Here is a 22,059-nt window from a genome sequence, read left to right on the forward strand (position 1 = left end):
TATGCAAGAATGGGGGTGGGAGGCAAGAGTTACAGTCATACCTTGGGTTGCAAACATGATCCATGCGGGAGGCACATTCGCAACCCGCAGCGCTGCGTCTGCGCACACACGTGATGCCATTTTGCACGTCTGTGCATGCGTGAACACCGAAACCCGGAAGTAACTGGTTCCGGTACTTCCGGGTTCAGCGTGGTCCGCAAACCGAAAACGCGTAACCCGAAGTATGACTGTATAGTCTGTATATGGGTATAGATATGACTTAAAGGCTGTATTCTTTACACAGCCTTTAAACTCAAACTATGAACTCCTTCCCCAGCAATTAAATCCAAGTTACAAAAAAAAAAAAGACTATGTTGTTCCTTCAATCACACCCAAAGCAACCACCAGTAGCGACAGGCATGCATATTGATCTTGACAGCCCACACACTATATAGAAAGATGAATTATACTGTACTGCTTTTTTTCCTAGGTATTTTATTTTAAATAGTTTATAAGGAGCAATGTATTTTACAGGAACAATTTTAGCTGTGCATATTTATTCTTTACTATTCAGATTACATGATGTGAATTTATATATTAACTGAAGTTTGTCAAAAGGTGCCAAAAAGCTTAAGACAGTTGTGGATGCAATATCTTTTTAATAAAAATATACAAGTTATTCAAGAAAGTTGCATATCTTAGGTCCTCCTGGGTGCTTTGTATAAGGCAGTAATAAGGTGATCATCCCCTTTAAGCAGTTGAGTTTGCTCCTGCCATGAACACAGAGTGCAAAGGTGTCAGCTCCCTCCCCCCTCAAATACAGTGTAGACATTATGAACCTGTATTTCATTCATTTAGCATGCTCAGGTGAACGAGAGGGCATTACACCATCAAATGGAAGACAAGCCATTCAAGGGGAGGTGAGCATGAGATGAAGCTAGGACAACTATTTTTGATTAGACATATTGAGCTACTATCAGCCCAATTACTTGTGCTTTCAAATGTACATGATTTTTATTTATTTATTTTTTAAAAACATCAGTCTCCTCTACACTATAAAACATTTAATGCAAAGAGATGACTTTGCATTCTAGAGTTAATCCTGTTACAGAACCTCAGTGTACTCCTTGGCAAATGTTCCCCTTAGTGTTATCTCCATGTACTCCATACTTTATATAAGGCTGCCAACGTCTGTAATAAAACCTCTGCAGCCCAAGTGAGTTCTACAACATTTTTCTTCTTACAACATAATGATCCCTGAAGATGGAGAATCACATAAGCAGAAGTGCCTTGTTAGCTGCAAAGGTGGAAAGCGTAACGTACAAGATAGTTGCACCAATTCCTGGTTTCACTTTGTGGCCTTAAAAACAACATATTCAACCAGTTCAAAGTTCTCTTGCAGTTAAAGCCTTGAGTTTCCTTCTCCTGAAAAGACTTAGCAGCATATAAGCTATGTGCATCACACCTCTTGTCTCTCCTTCATGAAATAAGACCGGTCGCAATCCATCAGGCAAATTTTTTCTTCGTGGCTGTGAATCTCTCCATGTACTTAAAAAAAGAAGATGATAAAATTAGGAGTTTGGGTGGAATAAATGCAAGAGAAAGGAAGATAAATGAGAGATTCTCAAGAATGTTTCCTATCCAGCAGTTTCTTATACCGAACCAATTCAAGATCATGGGTTGTAGCCATTGTTCATCCAAAATCGGAGCAGGCCAACTGATACTAATTGACATAATTACTTTGGTCTCTTCAGTTGGGTCTACTCAGAAAAATAACTGGTTAGCTACAAACTCATGTTCTGTGCTGGACAAATGAATTAGAAAATTTAAAAGTAAAATAGTATTAGGTAATTAATAATAATAATAATAATAATAATAATAATAATAATATAATAATTTTTATTTATACCCTGACCTCCCCAGCCAAGGCTGGGCTCAGGGCTGCTAACAAGCAATAATAAAAACAAGTTGAATTAATACAACTTAAAAGCAAAATTAAAATACAACATTAAAATATTGAAACATTAAAATATTAAAATGCAGCCTCATCACAGGAGGAGAAGGAAAAGAAAAAATAAGTTGTACTGCAGGGCCCTGGTCTCATGAGGCAGAGCGTTCCACCAGGCCGGAGCCAGTGTTGAGAAGGCCCTGGCTCTGGTTGAGGCTAATCTAACTTCCTTAGGGCCCGGGACCACTAGGGTGTTGCTATTTATGGACCTTAAGGTCCTCCGTGGGGCATACCGGGAGAGGCGGTCCCGTAGGTACGAGGGTCCTAGGCCGTGAAGGGCTTTAAAGGTCAAAACCAGCACCTTAAATCTGACCCTGTACTCTACTGGGAGCCAGTGCAGCTGGAAAAGCTGAAACAACTCTTCAAATTCAGAACAGAATTGTAATATTCCTAACTGAATGTAACAACAATGCTACTATCTGACAGAAGTCTTGGAAGTAGGAGAGATTAGGATTCAATGAGGGGCAAGACACTAGTCAAACATTTTCCCCTAATTTCATTCACAAATGGAAGCCTTATTTTCCCCCAAGCCTATTGGTTTACAGCAGGGTGAGGGAGGGGAGAGAATAGTACAGACCTTGTCATATCCATCCAATTCTCGAAGTTTCTTGATTTCAAAGAGATTGCCCTCTACAGCAAGCAGAGAGATCTGAGAATCACTGAGAATACTCTGAGGAAGCATGCTTAGTTCTAAACAGTTTTCTTCCAGACGCAGGACCTTGAGGCGTGGACAGTAAGATATCTGTGAGGAGATCTGGGAAATCTATCGTGCATCAAACAGGGAAAGGGAAAAAAAGTTATTGCTCTGCCACTGCTAAATTGGAACATTCAGGACAGATAAAAGAAATCCTATCTTCATGCAGCTCATAGTTAAAACTATGGAACTTGCTCTCACAGTAGGCAGTAATAGCCACTAACCTGGGTGACTTTAAGAGAGGATGGGACAAACTCATGGAGGATAAAGCTATCAATGGCTACTAGCCATGATTACAATGCTCAGCCTCCATCGTCGGAGGCAGAAATGCTCAAAATGCAGATACACTAAACTATTGGGGAATTGACTGGGTAGCTAGGATGGACTCACTGCAGGAACTAGCACAGAGAGTTACAATTAAACATCCCAACACTGAGTCTGAGTACTTAGTTATGAACATCACAGGGCCATGAATTTTGTAGTTCCCCATTTCTAAGGTATCTTTGTATAGTGGTGCCCCGCAAGACGAATGCCTCACAAGACGGAAAACTCGCTAGACGAAAGAGTTTTCCGTTTTGGAGGTGCTTCGCAAAACGAATCTCCTATGGGCTTGCTTCGCAAGACGAAAATGTCTTGCGAGTTCCTGCGGGTTTTTTTCCTCCCCCCTTTTTCTAAGCCGCTTATCAGCTGATCCGATAAGCCGATAAGCCGCTAAAAGCCACTAAAAACCGCTAATAGCGCTAATCCACTAATCCGTCAATGGGCTTGCTTCTCTTCGTCTAGCGGTTTTTTCGTCTTGCGAGGCACCACTGTATTACCAATGCTGAGGGGATGGGGCTTGATCTGAAACATCTGATTGAACATGATGGCTATTTTCGTCCATCCTGACTAGCAGCAATTCAGTGCTTTGGTGTGACCTTGTTTTAAAAAAGTGTTACAAAAATTTCAATGCATTTTAAGACATGCATGCATAAAATTATGGCAATAGCACTGTCGTTTCAGCTTGCACAATATGCAAATTCAAGCCCTATAATACCAACCCAAAAACAACAACTCCATAACTTCAAGCAATCTATTTTCCCTATAGAACTGCCTCCAATGGGGTGAACCATGTTGTACAAACAGCTTTGTGTCCTTCTCCCTTCTCTTTTCTGCACCATCCCCAAAAGCCTCTCTATAGAACATTGTGTGCTATGCTCACTGTGTATGTTGGGGGGGGAATCACCCAGGCTAGATTTCAGGTTATTTCCTCCCTCCCACTGTAGCTTCATCAAATATAGCATCCAATATTCAATCAGTCCCACTTTAACCTCTAGAAAGGCTTTTTGGAGGCTACAGGGGGAAAGGAGAGGGAAACAGAAAGTTCAGCTGCATGAGCTGTCTTCCACTTGTACAAGGTTTGAATGTAACTTCACTGGTGTATTGTTTTAATGGAATGGAATTAAGACTGGTTGAAGAAAGACATGATGTTCAAAGCATAAACGCTACAACGTTCTTCTCAACAAATGGAAAATTGTGTTACAAAATACAGAATAACCTAGCAGATTTCCCATAGGGGCAAACAAAACAAAAGGAATATGTTAAATTTTGCTTGCAGCTCTAAGTGAGATCCCCCATTTCAGTAGAATTTTAAGTGACGCTTGTGCTTTGAGAAGCTCTTTCCTCCTGAATGATATACACCTACAAAAACTAGTTTCCAGACCTGGTTTTGATTCAAGTTGAGTTCAATGGCCTGCAAATCCCCAACTGTATCTGGCACACTCTGGATCTGATTTCTGGAGAGATCCACCACATCTAGGTGACGCAGGCTGCAGAGCTGGACAGGTACAGTTCGGAGCTTGTTTCCAGAAAGACTCAGGGTCTTTAGTGCCGAAAGTTGTCCAAAGGCAGCCGGTAACTGCGTCAGCTGGTTGCCGTTCAGATGCAACGCCTCTAATTTTTTCAGCTTGCACAGCTCTTCAGGTAGTGCAGCTAGCAAAAATATATATATAAACAAATAAAATCAAGCTGTTCGGAGGAAAGAACAATTATAGTATAAAGGTCACTGTTGTGGAATCATACAGCACCCCATTGTGTTAGGATACAGTCAACATTTTATCTTACAATACATGAAGATATAGAATGGATAAGTTACAATTGCCCGAATTAGTGTGCAGGCTCTACCTTCTCTTTGAACTCTAGCTGCTTGTGGAAAAATGAAGGAGGAGAGGTAGGGCACGATTAAAGGCAATTTTTCAAGTTAAGTGCTTGGTTCACAAGTCACGAGCATTTCAATAAGATGAGATAATTTTGAGTATCTTAGCAACCTGGAATCGTAATGGTGACAAAATCTGTTTTTGCAAGCTTTACAGCATCCTCTACTAAGCAGCAAAGCTTTTAACCAATGTATTGAGTTATGTCTATTACTTTGAAAGAAAATGATGGAATTAAACTTGTAGTAATGTAGGCTGCAATCCTAAATATATATTTTTCCTGTCACTAAGTCCCACTGAATTTATTTCAGCAAGATGATGAGTTATTTAAGAAGTCTTACTCAGCTTGTTGTGATTTAAAGCAAGGCTCTTCAACACAGAGAATTTTCCCATTAGTGGTGGTAGGACCTCAATCTTATTGTTCGACAAATCTATTGTTCTGAGGTTACTTGCAAGCTTCTGCAGATCTTCAGGAAACTGAAAAAGCAATTCAGAAATCATGTGAAAGTTCCAGAACGACACAAATTGCATTAAGTATATGTGGGTAGGTAAGATAATAAAAGGTGCAGGAAAGGAGCTTTTTAGGTTTATAAGGTTGCAGGACAGAATTACAAAACTATAAATGGTGTGAAAGGACTAGAGGGACAATTTAATTTGGGAATATCCTCCAAAATTGACAATTAAACTACATATTACACAAAATTTATCACAGTATGTCATGTCCACTATGATAGGTAGCATAAGCAATGCAAAATCTTATATGTTCCCATCCTATCTCACCTGAGCAGCAATGGTCTAAAGTTGTAATCCAAAACACATTTACTGGGGAATAAGCCTCACTAAACCAATAGCTTTTATTTTTATAGCTAGGATAAGATACATTAATTAGAACCCATTCAACTGACATTTCTATGCTTCTTATCCCACTAACATATCAAAAATTGATTTCAAAAATTTTAAAACTCTTCAAAGCACAAATATTTCTCTCTGTCTCTTGCGTTATGCAGTATAAAATCATTTGTGGCACATGTTTATGATATAGATCTTTACCTCAGAAAGGCCTTTTCCCGTCAGCTGGAATACGCCCGTTTTCTGTGCTGTCTCCAAATGCGCTTTTAAGGCACTGTTTCCCATCCTCCTGCTCTTGTATCAGATGCTAACAAATGTGTGTAGCACAAGTCCAGCTGAGTCACTTTCATTCATGCCACATCAGGCAACATAAGTTTATGTTCTATTAAAAGGTAAATTTATAATACTTATGATACAGGATTATCAGTCACTTTTTCCCAGCAGCGCAATCATCTTTACAAGAAAAGAAAAGCACTCAGGCCTATTTCTCAGGGGATAAGAAATCAAGCATAAGTTGATGCGGTCATCATGACATAGAGGGTGAGCTGGACAGTTAATGAAAAAGAACTATATGGAAATATGGGCATATCCAGTACGTAGGACAAAGATTTAGACAAAGACTGCAATACTGAATGTGTTTTAAGCTGTACTGAAAACAATTTGTTTCCAGGTCAGCATGTTGATGCTCGTAGTCCAAGAAGATTAAGGCTGCAATCCTACATGCACCTGTCTGGGAGTAAATCCCACTGAACTCAATGGGATGTATTTCTGAGTAGACATGCCCATGTTTTTACTGTAATTTATTTGGCCTTGTAGAAAAAGCTCTACTAAGTAGGTTATGTAATCAGGCAGGCAGGCCCATCCAGTAACAAGCTTTATAATGTTAGAAGCCATGAGAACTTATTTATAGTCTACCCTAGGCTCAGCATATGCAAACTAGGGAATATGTCGCATTCACAGGGGCTTACTTCTTGAGTACTGTATTAGATTTATTCATTGTTCTTCACAAGAAAATGTCTCAAAGCAACTTACAAATCCATTAAGAACAAGACAGAATTGACAATTGTTAAAAAAAGCAAGTACACAGTAAAAAAACACAGTTTGGATATAGCTCAGGTTATCGAGGAGAAATCTTAACCACAAGTTCGGTTTCGGACAACATGTTAAGTCAAACTTTGGTTTAGCTAAGCAAAAAACGACTGGAGTAAAGTAGCTACAAGCTCCTCTCCCAGAGCCTGTGCGCTTGCACAGTCCAGGTAAGTCATAGTTAGCTTACCCTGTCATGTGAACAGGGCCACAAAGAAATACCAGCAGTCACGTAGGATGGTGGAAAGGTACTTGCACAACAGGTTCTAGCACATATCCCTCAACCAAGCTCACAAACTATTAAACTAATGAGCCAGCATAGAAAAATATTTCTTTGTAAACATAGTTTTGATATTTATTCCTGGAAATTCCAGATTATCAAGTGATGAGCAACAGAGATTAATATATTCACGTTCTTAAAGGATCAAAAGCATAGATGTTAGCAGAAGATACCATAAAATATTTAACCCCTCAATGGTTCCATTTTTTGCTTTCCTCAATCCCAACTAATCTACAGTACTGCAAACAAAGGCTGCAGATTTGAGCTCACATAATTGATTCAAGTTTAGGTTCCACGGCTATAGGAATCGCAAAGGCCTATGGATTTTTAACTTCAAAATGTCAACACTGTTTCTTTTCTGCACCACCCAAGTACTGGTATATGCATATACAGTGGTACCCCGCAAGACGAACGCCTCGCAAGACGGAAAACCCGCTAGACGAAAGGGTTTTCCGTTTTGGAGGCGCTTCGCAAAACGAATTTCCCTATGGGCTTGCTTCGCAAGACGACAGCCCATAGGGAAATCTCTGGGACAGCGGGGAAGCGCAGCGCGTCTTCCCCACTGTCCTCGGACCTCCTCCCCCCCCCCCGCCCGGCATCAGAGCGAAGCTCCGATGCCGGGAGGTGGGGGGGAAAAGCCTCCTTCCCCCGCCCGGCATCAGAGCGAAGCTCCGATGCCGGGAGGTGGGGGGGAAAAGCCTCCTTCCCCCGCCCGGCATCACAGCGAAGCTCCGATGCCGGGAGGTGGGGGGGAAAAGCCTCCTTCCCCCGCCCGGCATCACAGCGAAGCTCCGATGCCGGGCGGTGGGGGGGAAAAGCCTCCTTCCCCCGCCCGGCATCACAGCGAAGCTCCGATGCCGGGAGGTGGGGGGGAAAAGCCTCCTTCCCCCGCCCGGCATCACAGCGAAGCTCCGATACCGGGCGGTGGGGGGGAAAAGCCTCCTTCCCCCGCCCGGCATCAGAGCGAAGCTCCGATGCCCGGAGGTGGGGGGAAAAGCCTCCTTCCCCCGCCCGGCATCACAGCGAAGCTCCGATACCGGGCGGTGGGGGGGAAAAGCCTCCTTCCCCCGCCCGGCATCAGAACGAAGCTCCGATGCCGGGGCGGGGGGAAGCCTTCTCCCGCCGCCCGGCATCGGATGGCTTTCCTGAAGACTTGGGGTGGGAGGAGGGTTTTCCTTCCCACCGCCAACATTCAGAATGCTGTTCTGAATGTTGGCGGTGCGGAGGAAAAACCCTCCTCCCACGCAAGCCCCGGGAACAGAGGGAAAGCGCTGCGCGCCTTCCCCTCTGTTCCCGTACCTGTCCTGAAGGCTTGCGGTGGGGAGAAAAGCCCTTCTCTGCACCGCCAGCCTGGCAAGCGGTTTCCCTAGGAACGCATTAATTGATTTTCAATGCATTCCTATGGGAAACCGTGCTTCGCAAGACGAAAAACTCGCAAGAAGAAAAAACTTGCGGAACCAATTAATTTCGTCTTGCGAGGCACCACTGTAACAAAATCCTTATTCACTCAATAACAGTATTTAAACAATGTGTCTCAGTTCCCCTGAACCAGCTTTTGCCTGCTCTCCATGCCGCCTCCTCACTCCTCTCAGTTGAAGCTGGGAAGAGAGGCTGTGGGTAGGTGAAGACAGTTCTGATCTAAATAAAGAGGACAAGATGAAACCCAGCTGCTCCATCTTCCTCCATCTCAGCTGGTGGAATTGAAAACAACAACTTTTCACTTCCACATATGGCTATCAAACAATATGCCATCTCTATCCAGCGAAGAGGCTGTATCCATCGCAGGTGATGCTCAGAGTAAGCCCACTGAAATTAATAGACATGACTAACACAAATTTCAATGGGTCTACTCCGAGTGCTTGGATACAACCCAGGCGGACTATGGGTGGAGAGGGGAAAACAAAGCAGCATATTTATCTAAGATGGGCGTTGTCCAAGTTGACCTACGTTAGAGGGAAAGAGCCCAAGTTTCTCTTTACTCAGAGAAGTCAGCCACACTGAACTCAGTGCGACTAGGCTGCCAAGCTTCAGGATACTGGCTTGGGACAGGAACCATCGCATTCAAACAGGACTTACTTCCGAGTAGAAACGCATTGTAGTGGGCTGCCCAGATGCGCTGCCACACAGTTTAGCTGAGTTTTTACTTCCCAGGTGCAGCTACTTTTAGGTAAAGATGCACAGGCTATAAACGGAGGGATCTCATCCCTGCTGCCCTAGTCCGATTTCCCTCCGAGGAAGGAGGACGGGAACCAGGGGCTTTCTCGGGAGAACGACCTAAAGAGGTGGACAAGCACCTGAGCTCGTCTTACCTGTAACTACGCTCGCCGCCGCTTCGCATCCTAGCAACAAGCACACGCAGCACCAGAAACGCCAGCCGCACTGTTTTAATCCCCCACGGCGAATCGCAAGCCCCGGATGACAGCACAACCCCGTCGCCTAACGTGAATAATGGCGAAGCCTCTGCCCGGAATAAGCTTGAGGTGGAGGTTCTCCGGGGGTGGACATTACCCACACGGCCGGGTTCACTTCCGCCAACAATCAACATGGCGGGAAGGGCCACGACGCCTGGGTGCCGTTGGGCTCCACAGGGTATCTGGTCTCGCCGCAGCCCGGTACCGCTATAAGTAGGCGCCAGGGAGGGCTGCGTCGGGGTTGCGCCTCCTGTATCGGGAGTCCCCTCATTCCCTGCCACAAATATATATATATATAAGCAACCCCTCGTCTAATGTGCCGGTGAGCCGCTTGCCCGCACTCGAGATGGCGGCGCGAGTTTGAAAGGAAGCGCGAGAAGGCGCTTCGCATTCGAAGGCGAGGCGCGCGAGAGAGTTTCCGCGCGGCGGCGGATGCTCGCCTCGCCATGGCTTCTTCGAATCCGTGGGCTCCTGTGCAGCCGTCGGCGGCTGGGCTGCTGCTGGCTGGCTGCCTGTCCGCGGGGGTGGTGTCCCAGGTGAGACGGGCTGCGCTTTTTCTCCCTCCCCACGTTGTATAAATACACGTAACGCAAAACCATCATCTGAAATGTGTAAATACGCGTTATGCAAAACCATTATCTGCAGTGTGTTCGTTTCTGCCCAAACTTTGGGAAAGTGCTGCTGCTCAGTTTATTAGATTCGATTGTAATGGGATGGGAAAGGCGTTTTTGAAGCTGCCTGCTGCTTTTAAAAGATGCTGATAGTATCGGTATGTTCATAGGCCGCCCAGTATGTTCTGTTCTGGCTGGCAGCATTAATCCAAGAAGTCAAGGGAGGCCCTTTTTGTAGCCTTGCTACCTGACACCTTTTGGAAAGTTAGCTTTTTGTCCTTGTTCCTTTAGTCCAGCTGCAACAGTTCTGGTGTGCTTGTGGTGTGTTTACTTTTGCTTAAAAATACATCTAGGCGGTGGGCTTACTCTTGAAAGAAACATGCTCATGATGGTAAAAAATATTAACTTCCATCCTAGTTGTAGTTTTATAGTTGTCAGCTCTTGTAGCTCTCTGGACCACCTGGATTGGATTCTGTTCCTAAATCGAAACGAAATATCTTATTTTCCTTTCTTTATATCTTGCATCCTCAGGAAAACTCTGCATGGATATTTAAATGCTAAAAGGCTGATCCACTCCACTCTGCATAACTGTGGATGGAGAATTCCCATAAGTTCAGTAGGGGGGGATGGGGTCTGTGCATGTGTAACCCTTGTTTTTAATTCCATAGAAGTGACTTTTGTTGCAGAACACAAGTAACTTACACAGAGTGAAACATAGAAAGATGCATTATACTGAGTCAAATCATTTATGCATCTAGCTCAATATTGTCAGTACTGTCAGTGCGTCTCCATAGTTTCAGCCTGGGCTCCCTCCCAGCACTGTCTGGAGATGACAGGGATTGAACATGCCATCTTCTGTGTTCACGTGCAAAAGAGATGCTCTGCTACTGAGCCACAGCCCTTCCCCAAAGTGGAGGGAAAAGGCTTGACTGGAGGAATGGGCAGATACAGGAAACAACCGATTTACATGTGTCTGATGGAGGTGTCTGATGGAGGTGCACATGTGTGTGTTGTGCTAAACCCATAAATGACTTTGAAAACATCACTAAAACAGCAGAGTGGAACATTTACGCAGGCCTTGCCGATGCGTGTTAGGATCTGGAAGTAGGGTGGATGTGATATGCTCAAACTGCCATGCCCCAGTGAGCAAGCTGGCTGCTGAATTCTGTATCAGTTGCACCATCTTTAGAGGCAGCCATATAACACGTTGCAGTAATCTAACCTAGAGGTTACCAGAGCATAGACAACAGTAGTTAGGCTATCCCTGTCCAGTTAGGGGTGCAGTTGAGCCACCAGCTGGAGCTTATGGAAGGCACTCTGCGCCACTGAGGCCACTCTGACCCTCAAGCAACACCAATGGATTCAGAGGTATCTCCAAACTATGTACCTGCTCCTTCAGAGGAAGTGTAACCCCAATCAAGATGAGGCAACCTTCTACCTATCTAGTCTGGGAAACCACCCTTGAACAGTGCCTCAGTCATATCTGGATTGTTTGTGCAGTTTGTTGGCTCTCATCCAGTCCATTACTGAGGTAATAAAAAGGTGAAGGTACCCCTGCCCGTACGGGCCAGTCTTGACAGACTCTAGGGTTGTGCGCTCATCTCACTCTAGAGGCTGGGAGCCAGCGCTGTCCACAGACACTTCCAGGTCTGCAAGCTGCATCTGGCGAGCCAGCGCAGCACACGGAACGCCGTTTACCTTCCTGCTAGTAAGCGGTCCCTATTTATCTACTTGCACCCGGGGGTGCTTTTGAACTGCTAGGTTGGCAGGCGCTGGGACCGAACGACGGGAGTGCACCCCGCCGCGGGGATTCGAACCGCCGACCTTGGCTTGTCCTTCATTTCTCCAGGCAAAGACATTGGGATTGCAACCTAAATGTATTTAAGACTGGAACCCTAATTTCAAGGAAGCTTGAATTGCTTATGTTTATTGAGAATTTTCACGTTTCTGTTTCAGGAAACTCTGGATAGATGTGGAAAACCCGCTCCTTGCTTTGTTCGCCTCTCAGAGGCAGAACAAATTGCTGATCTCCAAGCTGAAATCAGTGAGGTAAAATAATCTTTGAGCATCAGAATAGGAGCTCTGCTGAATAGGCCATACATACAATTTCCTCTGAATTGTAATAAATGATTTCATAGTGGTGAAACAGTACTATAGGACTATAGAGGGGCTTTGCAGGCTATCTAGGCCAATGCATGAAATCCAGAGCTACAGTATCTCCAACAGATGACTGTCCAGCCTCTGCTTGAAGACCTCCAGTGAGGGAGAGGCCACTGCCTCCTTATGTAATTTTCCTATTGTTGAACTGTTCTTACATTTAAGAGATTTCACCTAATATTCAGCTGAAACCAACCCTGCTGTAACTTAGTTCTGCCCTTTGGAGCAGGAGAGAACAACTATTTGCTCTCCTCACCCTTAATCATCTTCATTTTCCTCCTCTTCACCTCTTTTAATTTGTCTATATATCATTCTTAAAGTGTGGTGCCCAGAACTGGACAGTTTTTCAGGTGGACAAGATAAAGTGGAACTTAGAAACTGTGGTTTGATTAATGCATCTTAAAGTTGCATTTGCGTCCTCCCTCCCTTTTTCTTTGGCCACTACACCACTAATTCATTTTAGCTCATGATCGTATGTACTACTGCCAAACCAGGTATCCCCTTACTATAACTCCGCATTTCTTTCTTTTTCTGTTTTGCCTGGTTTCAAAAGATAATGTTTTCTAAAATATATTTTTCACTTGGTAAGAAGCACTTCTTATCATGTGAACAATATATTTTGAAATCAATCCTATATATTTTTTTAGCCAGGACTCCCTCTCCCTCTTTGTTCTTTGGTGCCTCAACTGAGGTTGAGAAGCTTGTCAAATTATCACCCCTAATCCTCTTCTACAGAGATGTGATTTAGTGACATAGCCATGAAAATTGCATTAAGTAGGAATTTAGCCTATAATAGTTCCACCTAGAACAGATTCTGTTTTCCAGCATCCAAACTCTGTAGTTGCATAGGAGACTGGAAGTCTTAATAAAGCCGGAATTAAGGGATGATAAATTGAACTATTTTTAAAAAAGAAATTATGAGATTTTAGTTAAATACATTAAAAAATAAGCTTCCCACAAATCTTATCAGAAATAAAATTATGTTGTGGTTCCTGCAAGCATAGAAGAATTACTTTGATAAAAATACTTGAAAATGGTCAGGGTTGTTGGGGGTTTTAAAGCAGTTATAAGTGCAACTGTAAATACATTAAACATACTGCATGGATATAAGTGTAACTATTTTAATATGTATAGATGAAGCTAGATGCTGAAATCCTGCAGATGGAAAAAGATACAGCAGACATTACTCATCCATTCTACCTAAGTAAGTATTTTGTTTCATGCTATTGTTTAATCCCCAAAACAGCACTCCTAGAAGATCAGTCTTAAGAGTTATTTAGACAAAGCCTTACATCTTCATCCTGCTGTAAGTATACTGGTGTCAGAGAGATTGGTTGAGTCACAAAGCTGCCATCTATGAACAAGATCCAGCATTGTGCCAGTGGACACAATGGGACCTACCTTTCTCTCCTCCCCTTTGCAGCCTGCTGCCGCCCCACATCTGGCCCACCAACCTTCCAAAACAGATTTTTGGGTGCCTGGAGGCTGCAGCAGGAGAGTAGAAGAAGCCTGTTGAGGAAGTAGCATGCTTAACACACTTAGCAGGTGACGAAGCATCTGGCAGCCAAAGCGAAAAAGTTTGAACAGGAATGATCCCTGAAAAAGGAAACAAGTAATTAGAAGTGTTTGTATTCATCAACTCCATAGATGCATTGCGCATATGCTGAAATGGGCATTTCATTCAGAATCCTGAGCGTTTCATTTAAGACAACTGTGAGCAACTTAAGCCAACCATCCAAAACATACACTATGAGGAAAGACAAAAACATATCCCTAGGTTGGGAAGCAATTTGGCTTGGCAGCAGGTGGCACGCCATCCTGATACCACTTCAGTGATGAGTAGTTAGGCAAGTTGCATGAGGAAAATCCATACACCAGGGGGTAGGGAACTGGATCTGGCCAGTGGGGTGGATCCTAGGTTCTTCCACCTTGAGTGCAGGCAGTGTAGCATTTTGACAGGTTATTGGTTCAAACCACTCTAGAAAGGAAAATCCAAGAGAGGTTGAAGTTACTGCCAGTCAGCTGTTTGGTCTGACTGACTCCAAGCTCTGCTTTCTGTGGTGGTCATTGCTACGGAGTTCCCCATGGGGAGCTCTGTAGCACAGCTGATCCCAACTTGTTTGTGTGAATCAAGCTACCTTGCCAATACACAATGAGGAGCACATTTTAGAGTTCCCAATTGTGCATGGACAGCTGTGTGTCCCTCACCCAATGTCACATATGATGTTAGGCAGGCTTCCTCAACCTCAGCCCTCCAGATGTTTTTGGCCTACAACTCCCACGATCCCTAGCTAGCAGGACCAGTGGTCAGGGATTATGGGAGTTGTAGTCTCAAAACGTCTGGCGGGCAGAGGTTGGGTATGAAGCAGGTTGGTATGGTTTCAGGGAAACAGATTTAATGGGCCAGACTGACACCTGAGGTGGGCCTAATTAGACCTGCAAGCTGGAGGTTTGCCATACCTGCCATACATGGACGCCATTCCCCCAAAACCCAAAACTCATTATTCCATGCAAGCTACTAAACATTGCATCCATAACTATGACAATCCTACATGTATTGGGTGAAGGCGGAAAGTCCCAAGATCTTGGGAAAAGGCTCACAAAGGCTACCAGTGTTGACTGAAATGAGCAGAACCAAGAATAATGGGGGGGAAAATTAAATGTAAGATGTTCTTCACAGGTGTACGTTTGAAACACTAAGGCTGTAATCCTGTACATATTTACATGGGGACAGGTCCCATTGAACACAGTGGACATAATCGCCCTGCATTAATAGAAAGTAGAGTACACATATATTAGCACTGGAGGGAAAGATTGAGAATGGTGGACAAATGACCCTTTTCACCAGTTTGTCTGCTGTTACTTGTCCTGTTATCAAGGGTACACAGCATTCCCTAGGATATGCTTAGAAACCTGTGGTCTTTATTTCTCAGCAGCTGCTGCTTGCTTCCATGGGGGTCTCTTGATGTGATTCACCTTGCAGGTGCTCTATAAGGCCACACAATTTTGTTAGACAATCACAGATTCACACAGCATGCTACCAGTGTTTTGGAAGCCTGTGTTTCAAAGCATAAAAATATGTTTTACAAAGAACCTGCTCTCACTTCATTTCATGTTTAAATCTGAAAGTTTTCCATTTTTTAAAAAAAACAAATCTGTAGCTCAGAAATGCCAGGCTCTGCAAGCGATGAACAAACACCTAGAAGCAGTGCTGAAAGAGAAATGGGTTCTTAGGCAGAGGCTAATGAAACCAGTGCGTCAAGAAAGTCTGCCTATTGAAGCTATGTACCACAGGTAACAAACTGCTTTGTTATTTTACTTACATGTTGGGTACTCTTCATTTCTTTTCCAGATCAATAAAATACATTGGGAACAAAATCCAATTACAGTTAAAACTGCAAATGATTATGCTAAAACTTTTTTTGAAAAATAAGTTACTGCAGAACTCTAAACAGCCACAATCAGTTCACTTCTGCTACCAAATAACATCCTTTATTTCAATTTTCATCAAAGGTACACTTCAGACATATATTCAGTGTATCACAAATGCATTTTATTTTAACCATAGTCACTAACATTCTTACAAGACACACAATCCTTACTTTATTCATTACATTTTTCTTTTTTCTTTGTTTCCTGATAAGTTCCTATTTTAAATCACCCTGTGGCATACACAGCCTGTTTTCTAAATCTGCATTAGTCTGACAGCTAAATTATTCTAAATCATTTATCAGCTCAGTCCAATTCATATTAAGGCATTGTTTCTGCTATAACATTAAAATAAATTTTCTAAATAACTTTTGTGTTCTATTTTCACTTCTTAATTCTCATCCATGTTCATTTAATGCATTTCATTAAGGACCAATAAAGATCAACCACTCAGCGATAGTAGGTGGCTGCTTTCCCCCAATATTGGGCTGTTCAAACATTTGCTGCCATTACTAAGTAATATATTGGTTCAGTGTCATTTGTCTGTATCTGTTTCCAGCACCATCAGTATAGAGTCAATTGAAATTTCTCTTCCTATTATCTCTTCTTGGGGGGCGGGTTTCCTGTTAGAAACCAAAACATAATAACAACAACAATAAATAAATAAATAAAATAAAAAATAACAACAATCGTAACATGTGAATTATTGAGCAATCTCCCCTCCCCTTCAAATCCCCCAGATTATATTTACTCTTTTACGGTGCTAACAACTTGAAATATTCCTAGGTGATACATATATTTAGCCTCCATAGTGTGAAATATCACCTCACAAAGATATTATCATTTTCTGTTAAATTTTTCTTTTTCATGCAGGCATGTAGTAGAATTGTTGGTGTCGGCAGTGGCTTTCATTGAAAAACTAGAAACCCATCTAACCACAGTAAGGAGCATTCCTCAAATACCTCTAGTTATGAAAAACATGGTGAGTGGTCTGTCATATAACTTTTCCTAGTTTCCTTTGATAGTAAAGTAGTGGCTAAGAGCTTGGAAGTCTTAGCTGGAAGTCTCCGGTTCAAATCTCACCAGGCTATGGATTCCCTGGGTTGTCTCACTCAGAATGCTGGCTAATAGGCCTGTGCCTGACATAAGGTATGTGAAGCACTGTAACTTCTGCTTCACTTCACACTAAGCTTCCCCTGCAATTAGAGAAACTGTGAATCTGTATCTCTGTCCTTGAAGAAAGGAGCTTCAATTGCTGAATCAATTGATCAGAAAGTTCAATTCCATCTATTTGAGTCTGAATAGTGACTGGTTTTCTGTCCTGCTACAGGTGTTAATTTCCCGTCAGTGCTAAGATGATTGTATTATCACTAATTATTGCAGTTGTGAAGGGTCACTCTAGTTATTCTGCATACTGTACAGTTGAACTGTACGGTTCCATTGGGCTGTACTTTATTTTGCTTTTCATTGCCATTTAATTCCAACTTTTACATTTTTCCTTTATTTAACATCCCCTCATTAAAATAGTACCGAAGTGATGAACAACAAAGCAGTTAAATGCAAAACAATTCAGTATACGCTAAAAACTATTTTAAAAAGCCAGCATATCACTGTTAACAGCAGTCAGGTATCATTCAACTGATGCCAGAAGCAAGGGAAAGTTTGAGTGAATAGATATGTGTTTAACAGAAGCTGTTAAATAAGTGCTTGCCATATCTCAAGAGTAAGAAGGGTCATTGCTAAGGCATTGCTAAGTCTAGGGGCACAAGATGAGCCCCTGCAGTCTGGCATAACTAATAGGGCCTCCTCCAAAGATCTTGGTGAACGAGCAGATCTATATGGGAGTTGCTCTTTCAGATAATCCGGTTCTAGGGAGTTATAAATTAATAACAAAACGTTAAACTTGACTTAATAGCAAGCTTATCATTTCTTAATACCCATGTGTGCGTTACATATCTGCCAGGTGAGGATTACAAAATGCATCTGATAAAGTGGACTCTGCTCCACAAAAGATTATGCCAGGATAAATTTCTTAGTCTTTAAAAAGTAAAGGGACCCCTGACCATTAGCTCCAGTCATGCCCGACTCTGGGGTTGCGGCGCTCATCTTACTTTATTGGCCAAGGGAGCCGGCGTACAGCTTCCGGGTCATGTGGCCAGCATGACTAAGCTGCTTCTGGCGAACCAGAGCAGCGCACAGAAACTCCGTTTACCTTCCCGCTGGAGCGGTACCTATTTATCTACTTGCACTTTGACGCGCTTTCGAACTGCTAGGTTGGCAGGAGCAGGGACCAAGCAACGGGAGCTCACCCCGTCGTGGGGATTCGAACTGCCAACCTTCTGATCGGCAAATCCTAGGCTCTGGTTTAACCCATAGTGCCACCCGCGTCAATTCTTGGGTTTCTGCTGTAACAGACTAATATGGCTACCCCTAAAGCTATATGAAGGAATCTTTCCTGGAGTACGTTGACAAATGCCAGGGCAGGTATGCTAGTTTCACTTCCCCTGAGCAGCAGTCCCTGTGATGAGTTCTTATGTTGTTGCAGTTTTAGCATAGCATGCTAAAATACTTGTTTTCCTATTTCATTCCAGGACAGTGCACTAACAAAGATGGACTTGTTAGTAACAGACACAAAAGCACTGGCAGAACAAATACTGGAGTGGAGAGAGAAAGTAAAGGAGATCTTTGAAAATTCACAGCTGACTGCTGAATCAGATTCCTGGTTCAGAAGTATAACTCTGTAATAGTGCACACTCCCTGCCATGCCTTTTCCTTCCCAATTCTCGGGCTACTTAGAAATTTGGTGTGTAGATAAAATGCATGTCTTCGATCACGTTTAAAGTCACTTGTGTCTGTCTGAAATATATATTTGTACGTAGAAATAGTGCTATGTTAGAAACTGACAACGGATGTTAAATGGCCCTCTTGAGGTTCTGAGGAATATTTTAAAGAAGCAATTTTATTATGTTGCCTTAACAAGACCAGCTTCATGTACATATGTTTTATATTTTATAGAAAATGTTTTATATAAACATTATCTATTTTAAAAAGTGAGACCACTCATATCTTGGTACAAAACTTCAATCAAAATACTGGACTATAGACTCTTTTGTATGGGTGGGAAAGCTTTAGATTCCACCCTGTCCTAATGTGCATATATGAAAATCTGTAGCTTGATACCTTTGCTCTTCATACTGTTGAATACTGTACTAGAAAATAATGCAGAGGAAGAGTATGGGAAACAGTATTCCGTTAGTAATAAACAAACTGAATAAATACTTTTTCCTTTGTTTGTATTTGAAAGGGGGGCGGAATAAGCAACTGTATACAAATGAGCCTGTCACTATGCTAGCAAATGCCCGTGTTTCATAATCCTCCATCAGCTATGCTTGATTCGTTATAGCTTGTTATGACTCATCATCAGTCTCTCATCTTCATCTGATCTCTGTTCCAGCCGCTGAGAGAAAGCACAAGATAGATGTGCTGCTATGTAAACAGCATCCTGAGGAAGACTGTTTTTTCCCCAGTGACAGGACCTGTGTTCTTTTTCACATGTTAAAATAAAAACTAAAAGCAGGGAACATCCCACAATAAACGCCCATATGCATACAACCTGGCAAGCAGGCATTTGTGTGTTTATAACCTAAACATGCTTTCTTAATAGAAATGGATGGGTAGTTTTTCTTTCACTCTCATACATTGAAGGTGGCAATTCTAACTCTTTCGTAATCCTTATATTTATTTGTTCCTAAGTGGCATGTAGGTAAATGTGTAAATTTGCCCATGCAGTTAGCCAGTCCTATACACATTTCCTTTGAACTAAGTTGTGCTGTATTGAATTCAGTGGGATGTGTGTAGAGATTTGCAGTTTTTAGTTTAATATGCTTCAAAGACATTCATATCAGTTCCTTAATTTATTTCTGCTGAATTCTCTTTAAAGGAGTTAACCTGTTACTGATATTAACAGACAACTTAAACTACTAATTTAAGCAGATATTTCTGTTAGAGTACATTCACAAAGTTCACATGATGCAACAACAGGACATAATTTATCAGCACAGTCCTAAGCATGTTAACTCAGCAGTCCTATTAAATCCGAAGAAATTTACTCCTTCATCAGCATGTTTAGGATTGCAGCCTCAAATCCAGAGTGCTACAATTTAATTTAAAAGAAAAGAACACAGCACCTGAGGTTTCAGATAAAATAATGAAAAGCAAATAGAATTTCTCAAAAACCTTGGTTTGTATTGAGAGTTGAAAAACATTGTGGGTCCATGATCCATGTTTAAATACAACTAGTGGTAAATTCTTACATGTTACACAGATTGTTTCATTTGAACAATCTCAAAATCTTTTCACAAAGACTTATGATGGCAAACGGAACTTCATACTGTTATATGCTGTCTGAGAAAAAGGAAGATAACAGTGGTTGACTCTTGACAGCTGATGACAACATTGAACAGATAACCTTTGTCATTTAGTTGTGTCTGACTCTTCGTGACCCTATGGACCAGAGCACGCCAGGACTCCTGTCTTCCACTGCCTCCCGCAGTTAGGTCAAACTCATGCTGGTAGCTTCAAGAACACTGTCCAACCATCTCGTCCTCTGTACTCCCCTTTTCCTTGTGCCCTCCATCTTTCCCAACATCAGGATCTTTTCCAGGGAGTCTTCGCTTCTCATGAGGTGGCCAAAGTATTGGAGCCTCAGCTTCACGATCTGTCCTTCCAGTGAGCACTCAGGGCTGATTTCCTTAAGAATGGATGCGTTTGATCTTCTTGCAGTCCATGGGACTCTCAAGAGTCTCCTCCAGCACCATAATTCAAAAGCATCAATTCTTCAGCGATCAGCCTTCTTTATGGTCCAGCTTTCACTTCCATACATCACTACTGGGAAAACCATAGCTTTTACTATACGGACCTTTGTTGGCAAGGTGATGTCTCTATTTTTTAAGATGCTAGTAACCACACAAATTTGAATGGTCATCTCTAATGGTCTTGGTGTGCTGATGCATTTGTCACTAGGGGGCATAATTGTGAATGGTTCCCTTTTGTTATCAGTAACAGTCTGAAAGTTTACATGCTTTCCACCACACCCCTGCTTTATTTTTAACTTTTAACTATCGGCTCACAGCGTAGATTTGAACAAGATTATAGATATCAGTATTAGCTCTATATTGCAAAATGGAAACAATACTAAACTCATAGTATTGTGAAGGCAAATACCTAAAAGACACTAAAGCTCTCTGAAAGTGAAAAGGTGCTGCATAAATAGTATTTTTAGCAGTATGAAGATAACTGTACAGTGTGAATGCACTCTGCCTTTCCTAGCAAATAGAAGACATGATTGTATTCACCCAATACTGTGTCACCTGCACTGGCCGCCAGTATATTTACTAGATGAAAAGCTAGTGCTTCCCTCTTAAAAGCATTTCGAACAGTGGGCCCCATATTTCTGCAACCACCTCCCTAGTATTAACTATGACACTTTTAGTTACTGAGTCAGACCTTGCTCCATATACAACTTATCAGGAACATAACGGGGCCTTTCCTTCATCAGCTGCTTCAAGGTTTTGGAATGATTTCCCCTTAGAGGTGTGCAGTTTCTCCTTAGTGGGTAGCTGCACTTTATATTTTTTGTTTGCCCTTTGAGTTTTATAATTTAATTTTGAATAGTTTTGTTAGTATAAATCATCTTGAACCTTATAAAGGTGGCTACCAAGAATTTTGTAACAATACAAAATTTATTTTGTTGTAATACTACATAAGCTGACTCTTCTACTTATGTGCAGTATTAGTTTGGGTATCTTTCTAGGGAAGTTTTATATATATGAGAATCTGCATTTTAGCAGGCCACTATAGATCTACTCATGTATACACTATAGAGTGGACCTAAAGAAGCCAAGGATCCAGGAAACATGCCATCAAGGGTGTTAGATGAGGCTCAGAGCAATGGGCCCACAACAGATAACACTCAAATTGCAAGATGGGGTGTTCGGATGGTGAACAAAGGTGTGTATCACACCAGCAAGCGGAGAGTTCCAGTCAGGTAAGATCAGTCATGGGGTCAGAAGGCTCCTTGTGACTTACAGGTGTATCCATGTATTGGTGATCAGTTTCTGGTCGACTCTATTGCCCAGTAATTGCTGGCATTTTTGCAAAGAATGCTGGATTTTGCAAACTTTGGCCTGATTCAGCAAAGGCGATTTATTCTGCACCTTTAGGATTGCTTACTACAGAATTATGTGCCAATCACAGTTTACCTCTTTCTAAATAAAACAATGCACCGAGAAGAATCCTGTTTTTTTTCTTCAAGGAAGCACGCCATCCTTGTTCTACGTGTTGTTATTAAGCGAGCCAGAGCCC

At 42.4% G+C, this 22,059-nt stretch overlaps 2 protein-coding genes across 4 annotated transcripts in view; one reads left to right on the forward strand and one right to left on the reverse strand.

Moving 5' to 3' along the window:
- Window positions 1–9,535, reverse strand: part of LRRC57 (leucine rich repeat containing 57) — a 12,104-nt gene extending 2,569 nt beyond the window's left edge. Inside the window, exons 1-6 of one of the 2 annotated variants that reach the window (XM_083510163.1) lie at window positions 9,398–9,535; window positions 5,924–6,104; window positions 5,215–5,350; window positions 4,384–4,652; window positions 2,565–2,750; window positions 1,445–1,527 (exon numbers count right to left, since the gene is read on the reverse strand). In XM_083510163.1, coding sequence (XP_083366289.1) covers window positions 1,486–1,527; window positions 2,565–2,750; window positions 4,384–4,652; window positions 5,215–5,350; window positions 5,924–6,007 — 717 coding nt within the window. In that variant the 5' untranslated portion in view covers window positions 6,008–6,104; window positions 9,398–9,535 and the 3' untranslated portion in view covers window positions 1,445–1,485. Of the gene's footprint in view, window positions 1–618; window positions 1,528–2,564; window positions 2,751–4,383; window positions 4,653–5,214; window positions 5,351–5,923; window positions 6,105–9,397 lie in introns of those variants that run through there. The other variant, XM_083510162.1, reaches the window with a different exon arrangement.
- A 374-nt stretch (window positions 9,536–9,909) lies between these two features.
- On the forward strand, window positions 9,910–18,972 carry HAUS2 (HAUS augmin like complex subunit 2). 2 transcript variants are annotated; one of them, XM_083510279.1, is made up of 6 exons: window positions 9,910–10,035; window positions 12,067–12,159; window positions 13,402–13,471; window positions 15,429–15,561; window positions 16,570–16,678; window positions 18,288–18,972. In XM_083510279.1, exons 1-6 carry the CDS (start codon window positions 9,946–9,948, stop codon window positions 18,438–18,440), a joined length of 648 nt encoding a protein of 215 aa, XP_083366405.1. In that variant the 5' UTR covers window positions 9,910–9,945; the 3' UTR covers window positions 18,441–18,972. The 2 variants fall into 2 exon arrangements, with proteins under 2 accessions (XP_083366405.1, XP_083366406.1); XM_083510280.1 differs by lacking the exon at window positions 9,910–10,035 and adding an exon at window positions 10,239–10,268.
- Window positions 18,973–22,059: the final 3,087 nt, after the last annotated feature.

Source organism: Podarcis liolepis, assembly GCF_965112155.1.
Source record: "Podarcis liolepis genome assembly, chromosome: 1".
In the NCBI taxonomy this organism is placed as follows: domain Eukaryota; kingdom Metazoa; phylum Chordata; class Lepidosauria; order Squamata; family Lacertidae; genus Podarcis; species Podarcis liolepis.